Raw genomic sequence first — 20,848 nt, 5'->3', positions numbered from 1 at the left:
GAGATTTCTAAAATTTCACGCTTCAAAAACTCATAATAACTTAGAAGTACAAATTTAAAGTCTTCGGTATTTTAAAATAGTTCGAACGGCCCGTGACGTCACATAGTTTTACATTAGTTAATTTATTATGGTTATATTTCGCTATGTCTAAGTACACGCTAACGTGTACGCAAATAAAAAAGTTAGGTACACACGAATTAAACTTCATCAAGCCAGTGACGTCATTTTTTAACGTGCGCAGTGAGTGTATATTTTGGTACATGCTATTTTGATATGTTTAGTGTTTGTTTGATAGAAAAATATTTGTTAAGGGAAGGGAAGCAGAACTATTAAGATGTTTCAAACTTAATTGTAATAAATCAATGTATATATAAAAGTATATATTTAGGTTAGCCAAATAAATATATTATGTATTTAGTTTACATGACACGTACAAAATATTGCTAAAATAATTTTTATACGTAAGTTAATTATTATAATCAACTATTCTAAATGGGAAATGAGCCACAATTTAACTAAAAAAATGATTTTATTAACGTTTCGACGTCCAAATCGGACGTCATTGTCAAAATACAAAAATTAGTCAGATTAAATAAATTATTAGAAAAATTTTTTACTAATAAGCAAGAACATTTTTGTTTAATTTAATAATATTTTGTATTTTCACAACGACGCTCGATTTAGACGTCGAAACGTTAATAAAATCATTTTTTTAGTTAAATTGTGGCTTAGTTCCCATTTAGAATTTTGATTACAAAAATGCCACAAGGAAATAGCTTCAGAACAAGTTAATTATTATTAGGCTATTGATTATGTACTATAGAAAGGAACTACAACGTTAACGGGGTTTTATTATTTCATATGGTCAATGAATCTATGAAAAAACCGCGGAGTGCTACCATTTAAAGGGGTGCGTTTTTGAGAAATGGGTGAATTAGTCCCTGAGCACAGGTTACATTAGGGTAAGTTCTATGCACTTTTGGTACAAACACGTCTACATAAAAATTGTGTCTGGTTAAATTTCCTATCTAAATATAACTTTTTAAAGTCAAAGATACTTTTCTTTACAAAAATATATTCAAAAGAAAAAGCACAAAGAAAACCAAAAGAAAGAAATTTTTTTTTTGTCCCATAACTTTTGTCCACGGGGATATAGGTATAGACATTGCTTCACAGAAAAAAAAACTTACATATTTTCTCTTTAAAATGATGTTTGGTAGAAGTCATTAGAATTTACAGTTTTCGAAATATGATTTTTCAAAGTTCGCCACTCACAGCAATTTTGGGCAATTTTCCTTGTTATTTCGCAAATATTGTTCTGTAACTTTTTTCTACGTAACTTTAGTGTTGTATTACCTACCTTAAACAAGATTATAAAAAAGAAGAACACTTCTTTTTGACTATTGACTTTTATAAGATGTTATTACGTTTGAATGACGGTTAAGTTTGTAACAATACATATGTATTTTAATTAAAATAAAACTATTAAAATTAGTCTTAACTTCTATAAAGAGTTAATCCAGAGAACGAATAAAACATGGTGGCAGCTGATTTGTAAAAATACGGATGAGAAAACTCGAAAAATTTAGAGGTTGGTTAGTACAAAAATACAAAGTACGAAAACAGCACAGTTAAGCATCAATTGAAAAAAAAAAAATGCCTGATAACGCTCCAGTTCAAGAATCACCGTCGATAAACCTCACTTTATCACCTCCCGAATCATTTAATTTCCATCCAAGTGATTGGGCACAATGGAAAAACCGTTTTCAACGTTTTAGACGAGGGTGTGGCCTTGATAAAGCATCTGATGGAAAACAAATTGATGTGTTAATTTATGGATGTTAGGTGTGTGTGGTTCGATTAAGTAAAAGTCATTATAAAGTGTTCCGTCTTTAAAACCACTTTTATGCAAGAAATAGTGAAACAAATTGGGAGGTGAGTTTCACAACTATCAATGTATTTACCATTCATCACCTGGGATTACTAAGTTTTCTGTTTTAAAGACGTAGAAAGTAATTGCATACAAATAAACAAGACAAAACTAACCTAAAACCATAAATTTTAAAAAGATATCGCTCTGGTTTTTTGTGCGTTATTGACAAAAATTAAGTATAGTATAAAGCGTTCCATACACGTAAAATTAATAAAATACAATAAAAATATGCCTGATAGTCAAGATCGTGAATTTACGAAATTAAAAGAGTTTATTAAGGAAGAGAACAAGAGATTATCTGAATATTTCATATCTAGTCTTAAGGAGGAAGTAGCCTTCTTAAAAAAAGACATTGATGAACTGAAAGTTGAGAAAGAAAAACAAACTATTAGAGTTAAAAGACTGGAAACTGAAAATGTAGAACTAAAAAATCAAATTGAACGAATTGAAAATAAACTAAGAAAAAATAATATTGTTATTTTCGGCTTAAATGTACAAAAGTCAACACTTCTTGAGGATATCATCCAAGAGTTGAATCAGAGACTGGATATAAGTTTAGTAAATTCAGATATCAGTGGTTTCAATGTCTTTGGTAAAAATCCAACAAATAAATCAGTATTGGTAGAATTCGCAACATATTCAGCAAAAATTAGTGTTCTAAAAAAGTGCAAGCTTCTAAAAGGTACAACGGTGTTCATCGCCGAAGATCTATCCCCATCTCAACAAGCAGTAAGAAAGGAATTATTAAAATACCAATCTGAACTCAGGTCGTCAGGTAAAACGGTGAAGTTGAGAGGAAATAGGCTTATAGTTGATGGTCAATCTTTAACACTGGAAAAACTGTCTATTACTACTACTAACAAGACTGCTGAAGTAACCGACACATTATTGGATGAAACCAGAAAAACAAATCGTTACCCCACTAGAGCAGCATCTTCAAAAAATTAACTTTTTTTTACTGTATATTGTACTTATAGTTTTTTTTTCACCTTTTTTTGTTTTCTAGAATATTTTTAATTTAATAATCATTAATACTGGTACGCTATATTAATTATTGTAACATGAATTCGTTTCTGGAATACATTAATTACACTCCTATTGATACAAAAGTAGTTGACTCCATAAACGAATATAATTTGTGTTCCAATAAGAACTACTCTTTTCGTGTTTTGCACCAAAATATTAGGTCCATTATTAAAAATTTTGATGAGTTTAATATTTACACACAACAAATAGAAAATGATATTGATTGTTTTGTATTAACTGAGACCAGACAAGTGGCATGTATAGATATTTTTAAATTGGATGGATATAATATCCATTATAACGAGGGTAATTTCAATCAAAATGACGGTGTGATAATATTCATAAAAAATAACCTTGACTACGAGGTGGAAATAGTAGAGGTTAACATTTTTAAATTCTTAAAATTAAAAATTAAACTCAATAACATAATGATACTTATTACAGCAATATACCGTTCGCCTGCAACCTCAGAAAGTGCGTTTATTGTAGCCTTAGAAAGTTATTTAAATATAATAAAAGCAGAACCAATCACATATAACATTATTGTTGGCGATATTAATATTGACATACTTGCAGACGATGAAATCGCTAATATTTATTTAAATTTACTGTCCGAATATAATTTTCATTCATTAATAAACAAAATAACGAGACCAAATAAATCGGGAGGTAGCTGTATAGATCATATGTTTGTTAAATCCACTAAAGAGTCTATTGAAGATATTTGCTCTCCTTTCATTATTACATCTTTAACTACCGATCACTTCTGTACAATAGGAGAACTAAACATTAACATGAACATTATTTGTAAAAAAAATATTAATAAATTTAAAAATAGTTACATTAATTATAACACATTAAGAGAAATACTAAGAAAGTATGATTGGAGCGAAATTTTCCTTTTACGTGACGTACAAGATATTGCAACTAAAATTGTAACAACTCTTCAAAAGAAAATAAAAGAATCTACTTATGAAAAAAAAATAAAACGGAACGAAGTTAAACGGAAAAAATGGATAACGTCTGGCATAATAAAATCAATAGACACAAAAAATAAATTATATAAAAAAATGATCCAAAATCCACATAATGAAATTCTTAAACAAGAATACAAAAATTACAAAAATTTTTTGACAAATTTAATAAAAAATACTAAGGCAGAATATTTCAAAAACGTAATTACTAACAAACCCGATAGTAGAAATACGTGGAAGGTTATTCGTGAACTGACCCAAACTGAGGTAAATTCTGTAGGCGTTAAACAGTTAGTAGAGGGTGACCGGGTTATGAACTCTGATTTGGATATCGCTAATACCTTCAATAATTATTTTTCAACTATTGGTGAAAAACTGGCTAACAATATAAAAAAACCGCCATCCAATAATCCGAATAGAATCTCAGTCGCTCAAAGTGCTTTTTTTGATCCAATAACTGAAAGTGAAGTTATAGCGATTATTCAATCCCTTAAGTTGAATAAAGCTCCCGGACCTGATTTATTAAAGGCAGAAATATTAAAAGAAATTTCAGGAGAAATTGTATCCCCTTTAACATATTTATTAAATAAAATTATAGAAAATGGAAAATGTCCAACAGAATTTAAAGACGCAATTATCAAACCTGTATATAAATCAGGAAATAAGGATTTAAGCCAAAATTACCGCCCAATTTCACTAATCTCAAGCCTTGCAAAAATTATGGAAAAAGCGATTAAAACTCGGATGCTAAAATTTTTAGACCTACATAAAATCATATCTAATAATCAATTTGGCTTTGTTGAAGGCAGAGGTACAGATGATGCAATTGCTTCACTAATGGTTTGCATTTATGATTCAGTTGATAGAGGTAAGCCCACATTATGTGTATTTTTAGACTTGGCTAAAGCTTTCGACACAGTAAGCCATAAGCAACTCTTGGAAACTTTGGCTGATGTAGGTTTCAGAGGCAACGTATTAAGATTTTTTGAAAGTTATCTAGATAATAGGGTACAAAGGGTAAAAATAAATGAAAGTATGAGTGAGAGAAATGTGGTGAAGTACGGTGTTCCGCAAGGAACGATTCTTGGTCCATTGTTGTTTATAATTTATGTTAATAATTTATTGTCAATGAAATTAAAAGGTAAAATTATTAGTTATGCAGATGACACAGCTGTACTGTATACTGCAGATAATTGGGAGAATCTAAAATTATTGGCTGAAGAAGATTTAAAAAATTGTTTTGATTGGTTTGCACACAAACAACTAACTGTTAACTTCACAAAAACTTTCTTTTTGCCTTTTGGATCTTACAAAACAAGTCTGCCTAACTACGAAACACTAATAATATCCAATGAAGGATATAAGGATCAACATATTCTGTCTGCTCATTCTGTAAAGTATTTGGGAATTACAATTGATAGTCATTTAAAATGGAACCTACATATTGCGAATGTGACTAAAAACCTTCGAAGTTTACTCTATAAATTTAAATACTTAAGCAATATTTTAGAACAGCGCCTTTTAAAAACTATGTACTTTGCCTTAGTAGAATCTAGATTATGCTATGGGATTCTTGGGTGGGGCGGGGCGTATGGCAATCATTTGGAACAACTAAATGTCGTCCAAAGAAAAATTTTAAAATCAATTTATCGCAAGCCCAAGCTTTACTCCACTGAATTATTATACAAGGAAACTAATATTTTTGATATTAGGCAGCTTTATTTTAAAGCGGTTACTGTATATCAATATAAAAATAAACAAACACTACAGTTTCCGTTGCATGAATACTCCACCAGAAACAGGAATAAAGCGATACCCCCTAAAAGTGAAAAAACAATTGGACAGCGTTGTTTCACTTACCTAGGACCTAGGTCCTTTAACGTTTTACCCATAAATGTTCAGAATGTCAAGAACATAAAACAATTTAAAAATAAATTAAAGAAATATATTATAGATACGCCTCTTTCAGTAATACATGAATTAATTGAAGTTAGAAAATAAAACAAGTGTTTGAATATTGGACTCATAGTTGTTGTACTTAGTTGTGTTTTTTTTTCTCATTTGTTGCTGTTATTTTTTGATAAATACATCGTAGGGATGCTGTATTTTTAAATTTTTTCCAGATTTTGAAATATAATTATTTTCTTTAATTATTTAATTATTCAAAAAACAATGTAATGCTCTTTGCTTTTCCTTTGTTCTCTTATTATTAAGTAATAGATATTATATTATTGTATTGCCTGTGACAAGATAGTGTGTACCTACTCAGGATATTTTTGTTACATAATGAACCAAATTGACCACTGCACAAGCATTCTGCTTCAAGTGGTATTTTTGTGTTTATTTATAGGGAATTATAATGATTTTAATGTATTACCATTGTATGTATTGTATCTTTTCTCTGAATAAACATTATTTATTTATTTATTTAAATAATATGGGGGTAAGAGCTGAAGAAATATTCTCATCATTTTCACCAGTTCCAACTACATATGATGAGACATTAAAACAATTTGAAGATTATTTTATACCCCGTAGAAATATTATCTATGAAAGGGCCAAATCCCTAAATCATAAGCAAGGGAGTGATACTGCAGAGAAATTTATTATTGACTTACATAGTCTATCAAAAACATGTGATTGGGGGACTTTAAACAATGATATGGTTTTATTAGTGTTGATTATCGGAATGAGAGATACAAGCATAAGTGACAAACTGCAACTTGATGCTGCACTTACTCTCGAAAAAGCTGTAACCTGTCTAAGAAAACATCTAAGAAAACATGAGCTGATCGGTCAAAAACAAAACCTAAATGAACCAAATGTTTCTGCTATAAGAAAACAATCAACTTACAAAAAATCACAGAAGCCCCAAAATTGTCAACAGTCAAGTAAAGGTGAGAAAACGAAAAAATGCCCTAGATGTGGATATGATTGGCATGATAAATTAGCAAACTGTCCTGCAAAAAATGCTAAATGTGGTACATGCAAAAATGAAGGACACTACAGCAAGATGTGTTATAAAAATAAAAAGTCCAAAAACAAAAATGTACATGCCATTCAGCAAGATTCAGAGCCTGATAGTGACGAAAACTCTTATGTACATGAAATTAAAGCGAGTGATGACAGGAATGTGTGGACACAAAAACTACAAGTAAGCTGCAAAGAGAGAATGCTTGAACCTATCACATTCAAACTGGATACTGCTGCTGATGTAACAATGGTACCTGTCCAAGTGCTGAGTAATGTAATAAATGAACTACCTCTAAATGAATCTTCGAATAAAGTATTTAGTACAAAAAAGCAAGAAAGATTCAAAATACTAGGTACAGTAAAATTAAAACTAAAATATAAAAATAGGGAAATTACAGAAAATGTATTTATCTCTGAAGAGATTGATGTCCCATTGTTGAGTAGGAAAGCATGCCAAGGCTTATATTTAGTAAAAATAATTTATTCTATAAGCACTGAGACAAATTGGGTCGCAGAATACTCCTCATTATTCCAAGGACTAGGCAATATGGAGGGGGAATACAAAATTGAAATAAAGGAAAATGCTGAACCATATGCTATTTCTGTACCAAGAACTGTTCCAGTTCCATTGAGAGACCAAGTAAAGGAAGCTTTGGAAGAAATGCAGAGAAATGGTGTCATTGTTCCTGTAGATCATGCGACCGAATGGTGTGCCCCAATGGTAGTAAACATAAAGAAAGGAGAAAAAGGGGTCCGTATCTGTGTCGATCTGTCAAGATTAAATAAAAGTGTCAAACGTCAGTTTCACCCAATTCCCGTAGTAGAGCTACAACTTGCAGAGATTAGAGGGGCTAAATACTTTAGCAAACTTGATGCAAATCATGGATTCTGGCAACTTAATTTAGCCGAAGAATCAAGATACTACACAACCTTTTTAACCCCATTTGGAAGATTTAAATTCCAGAAATTACCTTTCGGCATTACGTCGGCACCAGAGGAATTCCAGAAAAGAATGTCACGTGTCCTCGAAGGAGCAAAAAATACTCTAGTCCATATGGATGATGTGCTGGTTTGGGGAAACACAAAAGAGGAACACGATGACCGCCTAAGAGAAGTGCTCGAGAGAATCAAAAAAGCACGTATAACCTTGAATAAGGGCAAAACTGAATTCTGTAAGCAGAAAATCGATTTCTTGGGATTTGTGTTGTCGAAGGATGGGGTAGCACCAGATCCAGGCAAGGTGAAAGCAATTGTAGACATGGAAGCACCAAAAATGTCAAGGAAGTTCAACGCCTCATGGGTACTGTAACATTCCTAGCGCAATTTATCCCTAATAGGAGTGAGATTATGCAACCAATTACAAGTTTAGTTAGTCCAAGCAATGCATTTCTATGGGGCCCAGCACAAAAAGAGGCGTTCCAGAAAATAAAAGAATTGCTTATATCAGCACCTTGTTTAACAATGTATGATGCAAATAAACCTACAATCCTATCCAGTGACGCTTCTACCAAAGGACTGGGAGCTGTATTACTTCAAGTTGAAGGTGGTCATAAGAAACCTGTAGCATACATCTCGAGGACTTTGACTCCAGCTGAACAAAATTATGCAAACATAGAAAGAGAAGCACTAACTCTGACCTGGGCAAGCGATCGACTAAAGAGTTTTCTGATAGGAAAACAATATACCATAGAGACCGATCACAAGCCACTTATACAAATATTTAAAACTAAGCATCTCGATGATCTGTCCCCAAGACTTCAAAGGTTTAGAATACGCATGATGCGTTATGACTACAATATTGTATATACCCCAGGGAAAAATTTATATATTGCTGATACTTTATCTCGTAAACCCATACCTTCAGAAGATGACAAAGAATTAGAAGAAGAAATCGATGCCTTCATTCATGGAGTCACTCTTGCAGGTATTCACACATCTGACGAGAATGTAACACGAGTTGCTAACTCACAAAGCAATGATCAAACCTGTAATCAACTGAAGAACTACATAATGGGAGACTGGCCTCACAAGTCTGCATTATCAGGTAATGTTAAACCATACTACCCAGTACGTCATGAACTATCAGTTGTGGATGGTATCCTTCTTAGAGGAAACCGTATGATCATTCCATGTGAGCTCAGGGCAATGATGTTGGAAAAATTGCACGCTGGCCACTTTGGAATAACTAAAACTCGTCGTCGTGCTCTGGGAACGATGTGGTGGCCAGGAATTTCTCAAGAGATAGAAGCCAAAGTAAGATCTTGTCCTATCTGTATTCAAAACTCGACAAACCATCATGAACCTTTATTGCCAGCTAAATTTCCAGATTATCCATGGCAAGTGATATCAATGGACCTTTTTAAAACTGAAGGAAAATGGTATATCGTCGTAACTGATAACTATTCCAGATTTTTTGAAGTACTTCCTGTTCAGAACATGAGATCACAGGAAGTAATAAACATCTGCAAAACAATATTTGCAAGATATGGTATACCACAGTTGGTTTGTTCCGACACTGGAACACAATTTCATGCTGTTGAAACATCAGAGTTCCAACAGTTCGCAAGAGAATGGGGGTTCTCTACATCGAGAAGTAGCCCACAATTCCACCAAGCAAATGGCGCAGCAGAAGCTGCTGTAAAAGTCGCAAAAACCTTAATAAAGAAGAATAAGAACAACATAGAGATGGCACTTCTGTCCTATCGAAACACACCACTAGAGAACGGATTCAGTCCATCCGAAATGATGTTTGGAAGAAAATTGAGAGATAATCTACCATCAATCGCATTAGCTGAATTTAAATCATCAAAGAAGCTAGTAAGCGCGGAGAGGAAATACCGCTCGAAATATAAAAAATGATGGAAAACATGATGGATTTTGTATGGATCACAGACCTGAAACGACATGGTGAAATTATTAACGAAGTTAATCCAAGATCATACATAGTTAAGACCGCCATAAGCACCATAAGGAGAAACGGTTTTCATCTGATCCCTGCTCCATATCTAAGCAGTATCCCCGATGGAGTATTGAAACAACTGCCAGGGATTCAACAAACAAATTCGACTCCAGAAACTACACCGACTACTCAACAACTAACATCCCAAAGACCAACAAACATTGAGAAAGGTAGTCAGGAAGTGGAAAGTCACCCAACTCAACCCAAAACGCCTGTACGACTTCCAACGCCAACGAAAACTGATGGACCATTTAATATTGAGCAGAGTAAGAATACAACGCGCTCTGGGAGAGCGGTTGTCAGACCTTTACGCTATCGTGAAGATTAATCAGTAGTTATGTTGAAGATGTATCATCTTGAGGGGGGATGTTGTATTACCTACCTTAAACAAGATTATAAAAAAGAAGAAGACTTCCTTTTGACTATTGACTTTTATAAGATGTTATTACGTTTGAATGACGGATAAGTTTGTAACAATACATTTGTATTTTAATTAAAATAAAACTATTCAAATTAGTCTTAACTTCTATAAAGAGTTAATCCAGAGAACGAATAAAACATTTAGGCATATGCAAAGGTACATGTAAGAGGAATAGAAATCAATTACCTTTAAAATGTTCTACTGTATAATGTTGTACGACTTCTTTTAAAGAGCTTATCTTTTTCAAGAGTTTATACTTTTAACGAGTTTTTATATTTTTTACGATTATTTTTGAAATTTTCCATTATAACTTTTTTTTTTACATTTAGGTATATATTATACAATAAAAAAGAAAGCTTATTCTGTTTACTTTAAAATGGTGTATTATAAAAAATTATAGGATTATTTTTGAATAAGATATGCTTTTTCAAAATGTAATAAGTACTTGCAACGATTTTTGATTTTAGGATTATTTTTTAAATTTCTCATTATAACTTTTTTATGTGAGTGTGTGTTATGATTGAATCTTATTTTTTATAGGTAATACTTTGGATCCACTTGACTCGGCCGGACAAACTTCAAAATATGGATTAATTCCAATATTTACTGTCACAGCTCCTGCACCACAAGCTTTGCTTGAAAAAATAGCATGTAAATGTACCAAAGGATGTATAAAAAACTGCGGTTGTAGGAAGAGAGGAATTAGTTGTTCAATATTCTGCAAAGGGTGCATGTGCATGGGTACTAATTGTGAGAAATCTAAGATAACTGAGGTGCCAGAGGAAGATATTGAAGCTAATGCAAACGAAGAGATGGACTTTGATTTTGAAAATTTTTTAAATGTCAACGTTTAAATAATTTTAACTAAATTGATGTTTTCCAAGACCAATGTTTATGTAATTCTTGTAAAAGAAATAATTTTATATAATACAAGTAAAAAAATATCAAAGAATCACTCGGTTTCCATTATTTAAATATAGATGATACACCATTTTAAAGAACAGAAAGTAAGCCCTCTACATTGAGCAATATAAAATATAGTATATTCATGTACAAGAAAAAAAAATTATAATGAGAAATTTAAAAAATTATCCTAAAAAGGATATGCAAGTACTTATTACATTTTGAAAAAATAATATCTTATTCAAAAATAATTCTAGAATTTTTTGTAATACACCATTTTAAAGTAAACAAAATAAGCTTTTTTATTATATTATAATATAATATATACTAAATGTAGAAGAAACAAAGTAATAATGAGAAATTTCAAAAATAAAAAAAATTTCGTAAAAAATAAATTTTTTTTATATTAGGTATTATGTAATATATAATATAATATATTATACATACTATATATAATAATAATAATAATAGTCTCCCGTTTTATACCGCTCACGTGGCTTTGGGAGTATAGCAGGGTAGTCTGCTATATCTAGGGCCTACGGTATACAAGGACTATATATAATATAATATTATATTAATATATAATATATTATATAATATTATTTTATTTTTATACTCTCATACTCTCTTTAAAAAAGTCGTACAACGTTATACAGTAGACCAATTTAAAGGTAATTGAATTCTATTCCTATTACGTGTACCATTGCATATACCTAGAATTACGAACACTATGACACTCTAACTTTTTTATTTGCTTACACGTTAGCGTGTACCTAGACACAGCGTTATATTTAGGTATATTCTTCTTCTCCTTCCTTAGTTTATTGGCCTCCACCTACTTGGGTATTTGGCCAGCTCGTCGTCGGGGAATAAAAGAAAAATATTTATATTCTAATGACATTTATCGTATGTCGTTGTAATAATATATACCAAAACCATTTTGTAAAAGTACAAATTTTCTATGAATAGTTCAAACGATCAAAAACACTTTTAACGTCACATAACTGTATTTTCTACTGACGTTTATAATGTCTAATTTAAAATTATATACAATTTTGTTTACTTTTTGGTGTAAAATGTAAACGCACAACCATATGACGTCACGACGCGTTTTTTGCTGGCTGGAATAATTTGAATTTTTAATCGTCTTTAGGGGAAAAACGAAAGACAAACAAAACTTTTTTATCATTAATACATGTTTTAAATTATGTTCTGTTGATTTATAACATTTTTTTCCAATTTAAAATTTTATGCAAGTTCCCTAATAAAAATGATTTTGTTTCAATACAACGAAAAACCGACACGTAACTCTTTGTTATAATTTATTCCTGTCCAAAAAAATCATCCAAGAAACTTTTTTAAAAAATTTCAAAATACATTCGACCAAAAATTTCAAGTTTGTCAAGACTTTTTTTAGTTAAACTTTTTAGAACATTTTCGAAATTATTTCATTGAATATTTTCCTGTATCTAAATTGCTAAAGGAAGTTGCTCCACTCTTCCACATTTTTTAGAACAGGCAGTTGCAGGCTTGTTGACGAGGGGTGTTGGTCGCGGTGGTAAGGAGATCGCGCAAGCTCCGTAGTCGTTGTCAGGTCACATGCAACTACTCAGTAAGAACACAAAATCCTATGCTGAAACGTTACCGGGTAGTACTCTTCTAGGAGAGTATATTATGCTTTGATATTGTTAAAGAATAAGGCTATATAATATGTTAAAAAATCACTTCAATCGGACAACAGGTTTAGGAAATATGAGACATTAAAAAGACCAATTTTTAAGGTGGTGCGTTAATTTCTTAGATAAGTGTATAATACTACACCAGCATCCAAAATTTCTTTTCAGCATGTGTTCTCAAATGTATTTTGAAATGACTTATAGTATTAAACTGTTTTAAAGAAATTTCACACTAGTTAGTTTTTTTCTGCAGTATGCACCCTCAAATGCGTTTTCAAAGAACCTGCCCAAGAAAACTGTTTAAAACAAATTTCACACTTGTGAGGTTTTTCTCCTGTGTGCACTCTCAAATGTGATTTCAAATTACCTGCAGTTCTAAACTGTGTTAAACATACCTCACACTTGTAAGGTTTTTCTCCAGTATGTGTTCTCAAATGTCTTTTCAAATGAGTTGCAGTATTAAATCGTTTTAAACAAATTTCACACTTGTGAGGTTTTTCCCCAGTGTGTATTCTAATATGTGATTTCAATTCATCTGATCTGCTACACCGCTTAAAACAAATTTCACACTTGTAAGGTTTTTCTCCAGTGTGCATTCTCAAATGTGATTTAAAATTACATGATTGACTAAATCGTTTTAAACAAATTTCACACTTGTAAGGTTTTTCTTCAGCATGTCCTCTTAAATGTGTTTTCAAATGACTTTTTAAATTACCTACAGTTTTAAACTGCGTTAAACAAATCTCACACTTGTGAGGTTTTTTCCCAGTGTGCACTCTCAAATGTCTTTTCAAATGACCTGTCTGACAAAACTGCATAAAACAAAATTCACACTTGTATGGTTTTTCTCCAGTATGCACTCTCATATGTATTTTTAAGTAACTTGCAGTAATACACTGTTGTAAACAAATTTCACACTTATACTTATAAGACTTTACTTCAGTGTGCACTCTCAAATGTGTTCTCACAGTAGCTGCCTGAGAAAACCGCTTTAAACAAATTTCACACTTGTAGGGTTTTTCCCCAGTGTGCACTGTTAAATGCCTTTTTAACCTACTTTTAGTAATAAACTCTGCTAAACAAATTTCACACTTGTAAGGTCTTTGTTCAGTCGCAACTATCATATTTGTGTTTGATGTTTTCCCTTTAGCGCCTTGAGTCATATAATTCCCTTCGTTAGATGAATCTTCAATTAGTGTGTCCATAATTTCCGTTTCGTGTTCATTTTGGAGATAACCTAAAATACAAACCAACTATAATATAAATAAGAAAAGACAGTTTTAGATTTAATTCAATTCGGGGCCACCACCATCGGCTGACCTAGGTTTCTACTTTTCAGTGTCTGCAGAACCGCTTGTGGTGTATCCCGAAGCGAACTAATTCTGGCTGTCCCAATAGGGCTTTTCATTCACAGTCATTTGTTTCGAGCTTCTGTCGTGTGTCACATAATATTAATATATCTACGTCATACGTTATTGATATATACCAATGAGACAAACCAAAGACGTATGGCGTAGATATATTAATATTATGTGACACATGACAAGCTCGAAACAAATGACAGTCGATGAAAAGCCCTATAGGCAAAAGTGATTGATTAGTAGGGTAAAACTCAATAGCTCTGCTATAATTTTAGCCACCTTTGAGCTTCACATTACAAAATTAGTTAGAATGTTACAGGGTGTTCGATAACATAGTGGCAGACCTAACTTATTTTTTTTTTAAATGGAACACCATATATTTTATTTTATATTCGAAATCCTGTTAACTTCTCCATCACAAAAATATAAAGGTTTGTAATGTTATACAGGGTATTTACAGGGTATAAGCAATGGTTTATTAATGCCATATTTTTTTATTTATTTGTCAAAATTTTTAGGAATGATTGATATTGCTAATTTTCTTTAAATTAAATACAGGGTGAGTCAAAACGCAAGTACATTATTTTCTCAGTAATGTTAAATGGAACACCCTGTATTTTATATCATTATTGAAAAGTAACATTAACGTACTTTAATTTTTATATAACATTCCCTATGCCCAAATTTATTAGTTTTCGAGATATTTTCATTTTTCAGAGCAAATTATTTTAGGTGTTTAAATTTATCTAAATTTTAAGTAAGCCATGACTGAATTGACAATTGAAGATTACCGATTATCGATCCGGTAATCAATGTAACACTGTAGCAAATAAAGAAATAAAAATAATTTTACAAACAAAAACACAACCACTACATGCAACATTTTTGAAACAATTAAAAACTATCTTTTTATGTAAATGCAATAAATAAACAAGGAAAATTAGTAATGACTTTTACAAAAAAAACACACAAACACAAAATACAATATTTTGTGAAGACAATTAAACACTACTTTTGTATGTAAATCTAACAATGTAACAAATAAAGAACGAAACATAATTTAAGTAATACATTTTGCAAAAAAACATGTTTGAAAAAATTAGAAGCTACTTTTAATAAAATATTTTTAATATTTAATTACATAAATGTTCAAAATGATCTCCTAACACATTTATGTACGCCTAAAAACGATCATTGAATGCGCTACTTACTCTACGGAGCATTTGTAAATTAACACATCGAAATACACTTTGTATTTTATTTTTCATCTCATTCCTTGTTGTTGGAGGTATTTTATAAACTTCATTATTAACGTAACCCCAAAAAAATCAGTCCAGTTTATTAAATTCTGGTGATTGGGGTGGCCACGCTACTGGTCCATTGAAAAATGAAAATATCTCGAAAACTAATAAATTTAGACATAGGGAATGTTATCTAAAAATTAAAGTACGGTAATGGTAGTTTTCAATAGTGATATAAAATACAGGGTGTTCCATTTAAAATTACTGAGAAAATAATGTACTTGCGTTTTGACTCACCCTGTATTTGATATAAAGAAAATTAGCAATATCAATAATTCTTGAAAATTTTGACAATACATAAAAAATACGGCATTAATAAATCATTGCTGTTTTGTTTATTTTTATTTATACAGGGAGTTGAACTTGTTACGATTTTCATATAAAATTGGTTATAACTTTGTAAATACCCTGTACAACATAACAAACCTTTATATTTTTATGATGGAGAAGTTCACAGGATTTCGAATTTAAAATAAAATATAGGGTGTTCCATTTAAAAAAAACATAAGTTTGGTCTGCCACTGTGTTATCGAACACCCTGTAACATTCTAACTAATTTTGTAATATGAAGCTGAAAGGTGGCTAAAATTTTTGTTTTTAACTTTTATCTATTACTATAGCGGAGCTATTGAGCTTTACCCTACTAATTAATCACCCTGTAGAATCTAGAGAGAGAGAGAGAAAATCCTCTGTAGGTCGGAATGTAGAATCCTTTGTGACTATAATATAGTCATATTATATTGCCTGGGCTTTTTACAAATTTATAAAGACACAGGCTGATAAATAGAGGACTATGGAAGAATCTACAATATACATTCATTACCTGTCCGCTTATCTAGATAAAATTCCAACAGAATTCTGCATCCCTAGTACTCCAATATGAGTAAAATAAAATAAGAAAATACAGCTTTAGATTTAATTCATTTCGGGGGCCACCACCATCGGCTGACCTAGGTCTCTACTTTTCAGTGTCTTCAGAGCTGCCTGTGGTGTATCCCAAAGTGAATTTCTGAAACGAACAAAGAATTGTGAAAATCTCCCACAATATCACTTTTTTTCTTTGACATGTTAGCTATGTGTATGCCAAAGAACCCCGCAGAAATCTTATGGGAAATGACTATCTGTCAAATGTCTGAAACTTTGGGTTCTGGTAGTCCTTGATGTGTAGAACAAAAGACTCAATGGGCGCGTTGCTCCAAAAAATCATGGTTTTAAGATATAAGCCTCTAAAGCAGGGGTGGGCAAAGTGCGGCCCGTGGAAATTTTTTTTAAATTCTTGCTAATATTAAGAATTAAATATAGATAATGCAGCTAATAATTAATACTTTTGCAGCGGGTCATTTTTCCGCAAATTTTCAACATACCGCGGGCAATTATTTGGGTTCCCGACACAGAGTTTTGTCGGCTCCCTCAATGAAATCCATGAAATTTCAACAAATGGAAACGATATGTTTAAAGTAGTTAGGAACTATTTAGAAAATTTTAAATTAACTCGTAGCCACCTAGTAAGTGTAACAACAACTGACGGAGCACTAAATTTAAGAGGAGCTAATATTGTAATGTTGAGAAAACTTAAAGATTACATTCATAAACAATTTCCAGAACATTATTTATTATTTTTTCACTGCATAATCCATCAGCAGGTATTGTGCAAAAATGTTTTGAAAGTAGACAACGTTATTTCAATTACAACAAATATTGTTAATTTTATTTGTTCAAAAGGAATAAATCATCTTACATTCATAGTATTTTTGGAAAAGTTTTATACCACAATATCACAATAGTGATGTCTTATACCACAATCATATTTGGTAGTTAAGTTTAAAAAAGGTTCTTAAAGGAAACTGTGAATTAGGGGAGGAAATTGTTATATTTATAGAAATGAAAAACTGCAACACATTTGCTAAATTTACAAGTTTTGAACGCAAAATGAAACTTTTAAAATGAAACACAAACTATTCATTGTTTGTATAAAAAAGAAAAATTAGTTCAATTATTTCCCTCATTAAAATCATTAAAAACAATGTACCTACCATAAAATTAGTTTAAAATTTATGAAGAAAAACTTTGTAACTTGCTGACGGAATTTGAAAATGGTTTCAAAGATTTTGAAGGTATATCATTTTCCTTATCACTTCTAAGAAATCATTTTTCAGTTCAAAGTGATTCCGTACCAGTCTACATTAAACTAGAAATTATAGATTATTTGCATATTTTTTCAATATTTTTGCATTTTACCAATCTTGTCCAAAAGTACATAGCTAAATTTATAGTTAGACTTATCGATACAATCCATTGAGGACCGGAATTGATGACGCTTTGACTAGATTTCCACCCGAATCATGAACAAGGACATAAAACTAAACTAAAACTTTATAAAACCCATTAAGATTCGATTTTCGTCTTTTAATAAATACTAATATACCTTAAATAAGTTTGGAAATAATAGATAATGTGTTTCATAAATATTTTTTTTATTATTTAATGTTTTCAAAGAAAACAAAAACAATGAAGGGAATCTAAGATTTTTTCAACTTTGTCTATTTTTATTTAAATGACGATTCAAAAACATATTCCGGTATTCATCACTTCACGATTTGACAGACAAAAAAAAAGAATTGAAAATAAAAGTTGTCAAAACTTTAAACGCGTTTTTCTTAAAATTGTTTTTTCAAAGGCGGTGGACATTTTAACTCGAAAGCTACTTGACAGATCCACCTGAAATTTTTCATATTTTCTTTAGAAAGTTCGTGAGATAACGCTGTCGATATATTTTTTTTATTTAACAATATGTTGATTTTCACCCTGTTTACAAAAAAATTTAGTTATTTTGACTTTTAAGTATGTACACCAAAAACTCAACAATCGTTAAAACAAAAAACTCGACAGCATTATCTCAAGAAAATCATAAGTCATAAGCTAATAAAATATTCTTGATTTTTTATTTAATATGATCCAATAAGTTTTAATGTCTACTGCAAAATCCATTTTTTTTAGGTGTCTGTAGAAATATGCCACCGTTGACTTATTTTTCAATATTTGGCCTTGAATTTTTTTTAATATTCTCCGAATTGTACTGAATATGTTTATTAATTCAGAAATAAAATAATTCTACCATAGTTTCAAACAAAATTCACAAAAATGTACTTGAAAAGTTGATTTCAAACCATATCCCCCCCTAAACAAAATTAGTAAGAAGTCGAACATGTTGAGGTAAAAAATATTGCGGCCCTCGGTAATAGACCAAAAACATTTTGTGGCCCTTACTAGAAAAAGTTTGCCCACCCCTGCTCTAAAGTTATAGGTACAGTGAGGACGTTTGAGTTGGAATAAATTCATTTCTCGAGAATGGGCGACTCTGGAGATAAATCCCGAAACAGGTCGATTTTTATTTTTAAATTATAATTTTTTGGCATATATATCATACTAGTGACGTCATCCACCAGGGCGTAATGACGCAATCGATAATTTTTTTAAATAAGAATAGGGGTCTTGTGATAGCTTATTTGAAAGGTTATTCAATTCTCTATTGATTAATATAAACATTAACATAATTATTTATACAGGGTGTCACATTTTTTTTTAATTAAAATAATTGAGACAAAAAGAAGAATGCATATAATTTATTTAATTCAAAATACATTTTACTGCTGTCAGAAAACAGAAAAAATGTTAATTTGAAAAATAAACATTGCTTTTCGCTTCAATTAAATGTTCAAACTGCTAAGAGGCAGGTGGGTGGCAGCTTTAGTATTGAATTTAAGCGAAAACAATATTTGTTTATCAAATAAACATTTTTTCCTGTTTTCGGACAACAGTAAAATCTATTTCGAATTAAATAAATTATATACATTCTTCTTTTTGTCTCAATTGATTTAATTCAAAAAAAAATTTTGGACACCCTGTATAAATATTTATATTATTGTTTATATTATTGAATATAAAATTGAATGACCTTTCAAATGAGCTATCACACAACTCCTATTCTTTTTTAAAAAAATCATCGATTGCGTCATCACGCCCACATGGATGACGTCACTAGTGTGATATAGGTATACGCAAAAAAATTAAAATTTAAAAATAAAAATCGACCTGTTCGTAATTTATATCCAGAGCCGCCCATTCTCGAGAAAATGACTTAATTCCAACTCAAACGTGCTCACTGTACCTATAACTTCAGAGGCTTATATCTTAAAACCTTGATTTACACATCAAGAACTGCCAGAACCCAAAGTTTCAGAGCATTTGACAGAGAGCCACTTCCCATAAGGTTTCTGCGGGGTCCTTTGTCAATCCAAGCAGTTCTTTAAAATCGGGAACAAAAACCGTGAATAAGAGACGATTGTAACTCATTTCCGAAAGAGTTATACAACTAATGAGATGTTATTGTCTTATGCTTCTTTTCATGAGCATTTTTCAGTGCGTCACAAATAATAGAAAAAAAGGTAAGTCCGTGATAGTGATAATACACATTTATGACATTTATTCTAACATGACATTTTAGTTAAATCTGACAGTTGTCACATTTTATTTGAAATTTGGCATAAAAACAAATTAATTGTTTATTGCATTTATAAAATGGTATTTTCTTTGATTTGTATAGTCTTATAAATTTTACAGATTATATTCGTAGATATATAATATTATATAATTAGTAAATAATTTTTTTTCGATTATAGCGCCAGCTATTGACAACTAGAATAAATGTTATTAAATGTCACCGACGAAATGTAATCACCGACGTGCGTCTTTTTCTGTCACATACAATTTAATGCGTTAGAAAGAAATCGAAAAACTGTGACGCACTGAAAGATCCTCATGAGAAAAAGCATATCAGCTTAACCTGGGAAAAATCTCTTTAAGAGGCTACACCAGCACGTCATCACAACGGAAAACGCAATCCCAGATTGCAGCTTTAATTTTGAATATTTTGTTGAGATATTTGGCACACATATTCGTTATATGTATAGTAAAGAATGGCGGTACAGAGCCCAATTTGAGAAATACAGTGCGTCCATAAAGTAACGCATAAATTCGTTATTTCGTAAACCGGTGACTATAAGGAAAAATCCCGAAACAGGTCGATTTTTGTTTTTAAATTACTATTTTTTGGCATATATATCACACTAGTGACGTCATCCATGTGGGCGTGATGACGTAATCGATGATTTTTTTAAATGAGAATAGGGGTCATGTGATAGCTCATTTGAAAGGGTATTCAATTCTCTATAAAATAATATAAACATTAGTATAATTATTTATACAGGGTGTTCAAAAAACATTTTTTTAATTAAACTAAGTGAGACAAAAAGAAGAATATA

General features: G+C 31.1%; 1 protein-coding gene across 1 annotated transcript in view; it reads right to left on the bottom strand.

Annotated features, from left to right (window-relative positions):
* Positions 1-11,813: 11,813 nt before the first annotated feature.
* Positions 11,814-20,848, bottom strand: part of LOC126882238 (zinc finger protein 235-like) — a 38,854-nt gene continuing 29,819 nt past the window's right edge. The window contains exon 2 of the mRNA XM_050647060.1: positions 11,814-14,102. Coding sequence (XP_050503017.1) covers positions 13,102-14,102 — 1,001 coding nt within the window. The 3' untranslated portion in view covers positions 11,814-13,101. The remainder of the gene's footprint in view (positions 14,103-20,848) is intronic.

Source organism: Diabrotica virgifera, chromosome 3 (genome assembly GCF_917563875.1).
Source record: "Diabrotica virgifera virgifera chromosome 3, PGI_DIABVI_V3a".
Taxonomy (NCBI): Eukaryota; Metazoa; Arthropoda; class Insecta; order Coleoptera; family Chrysomelidae; genus Diabrotica; species Diabrotica virgifera.
The sequence above is the reverse complement of the archived record's forward strand: the minus strand, read 5'-3'. Positions and strand labels throughout refer to the sequence as shown.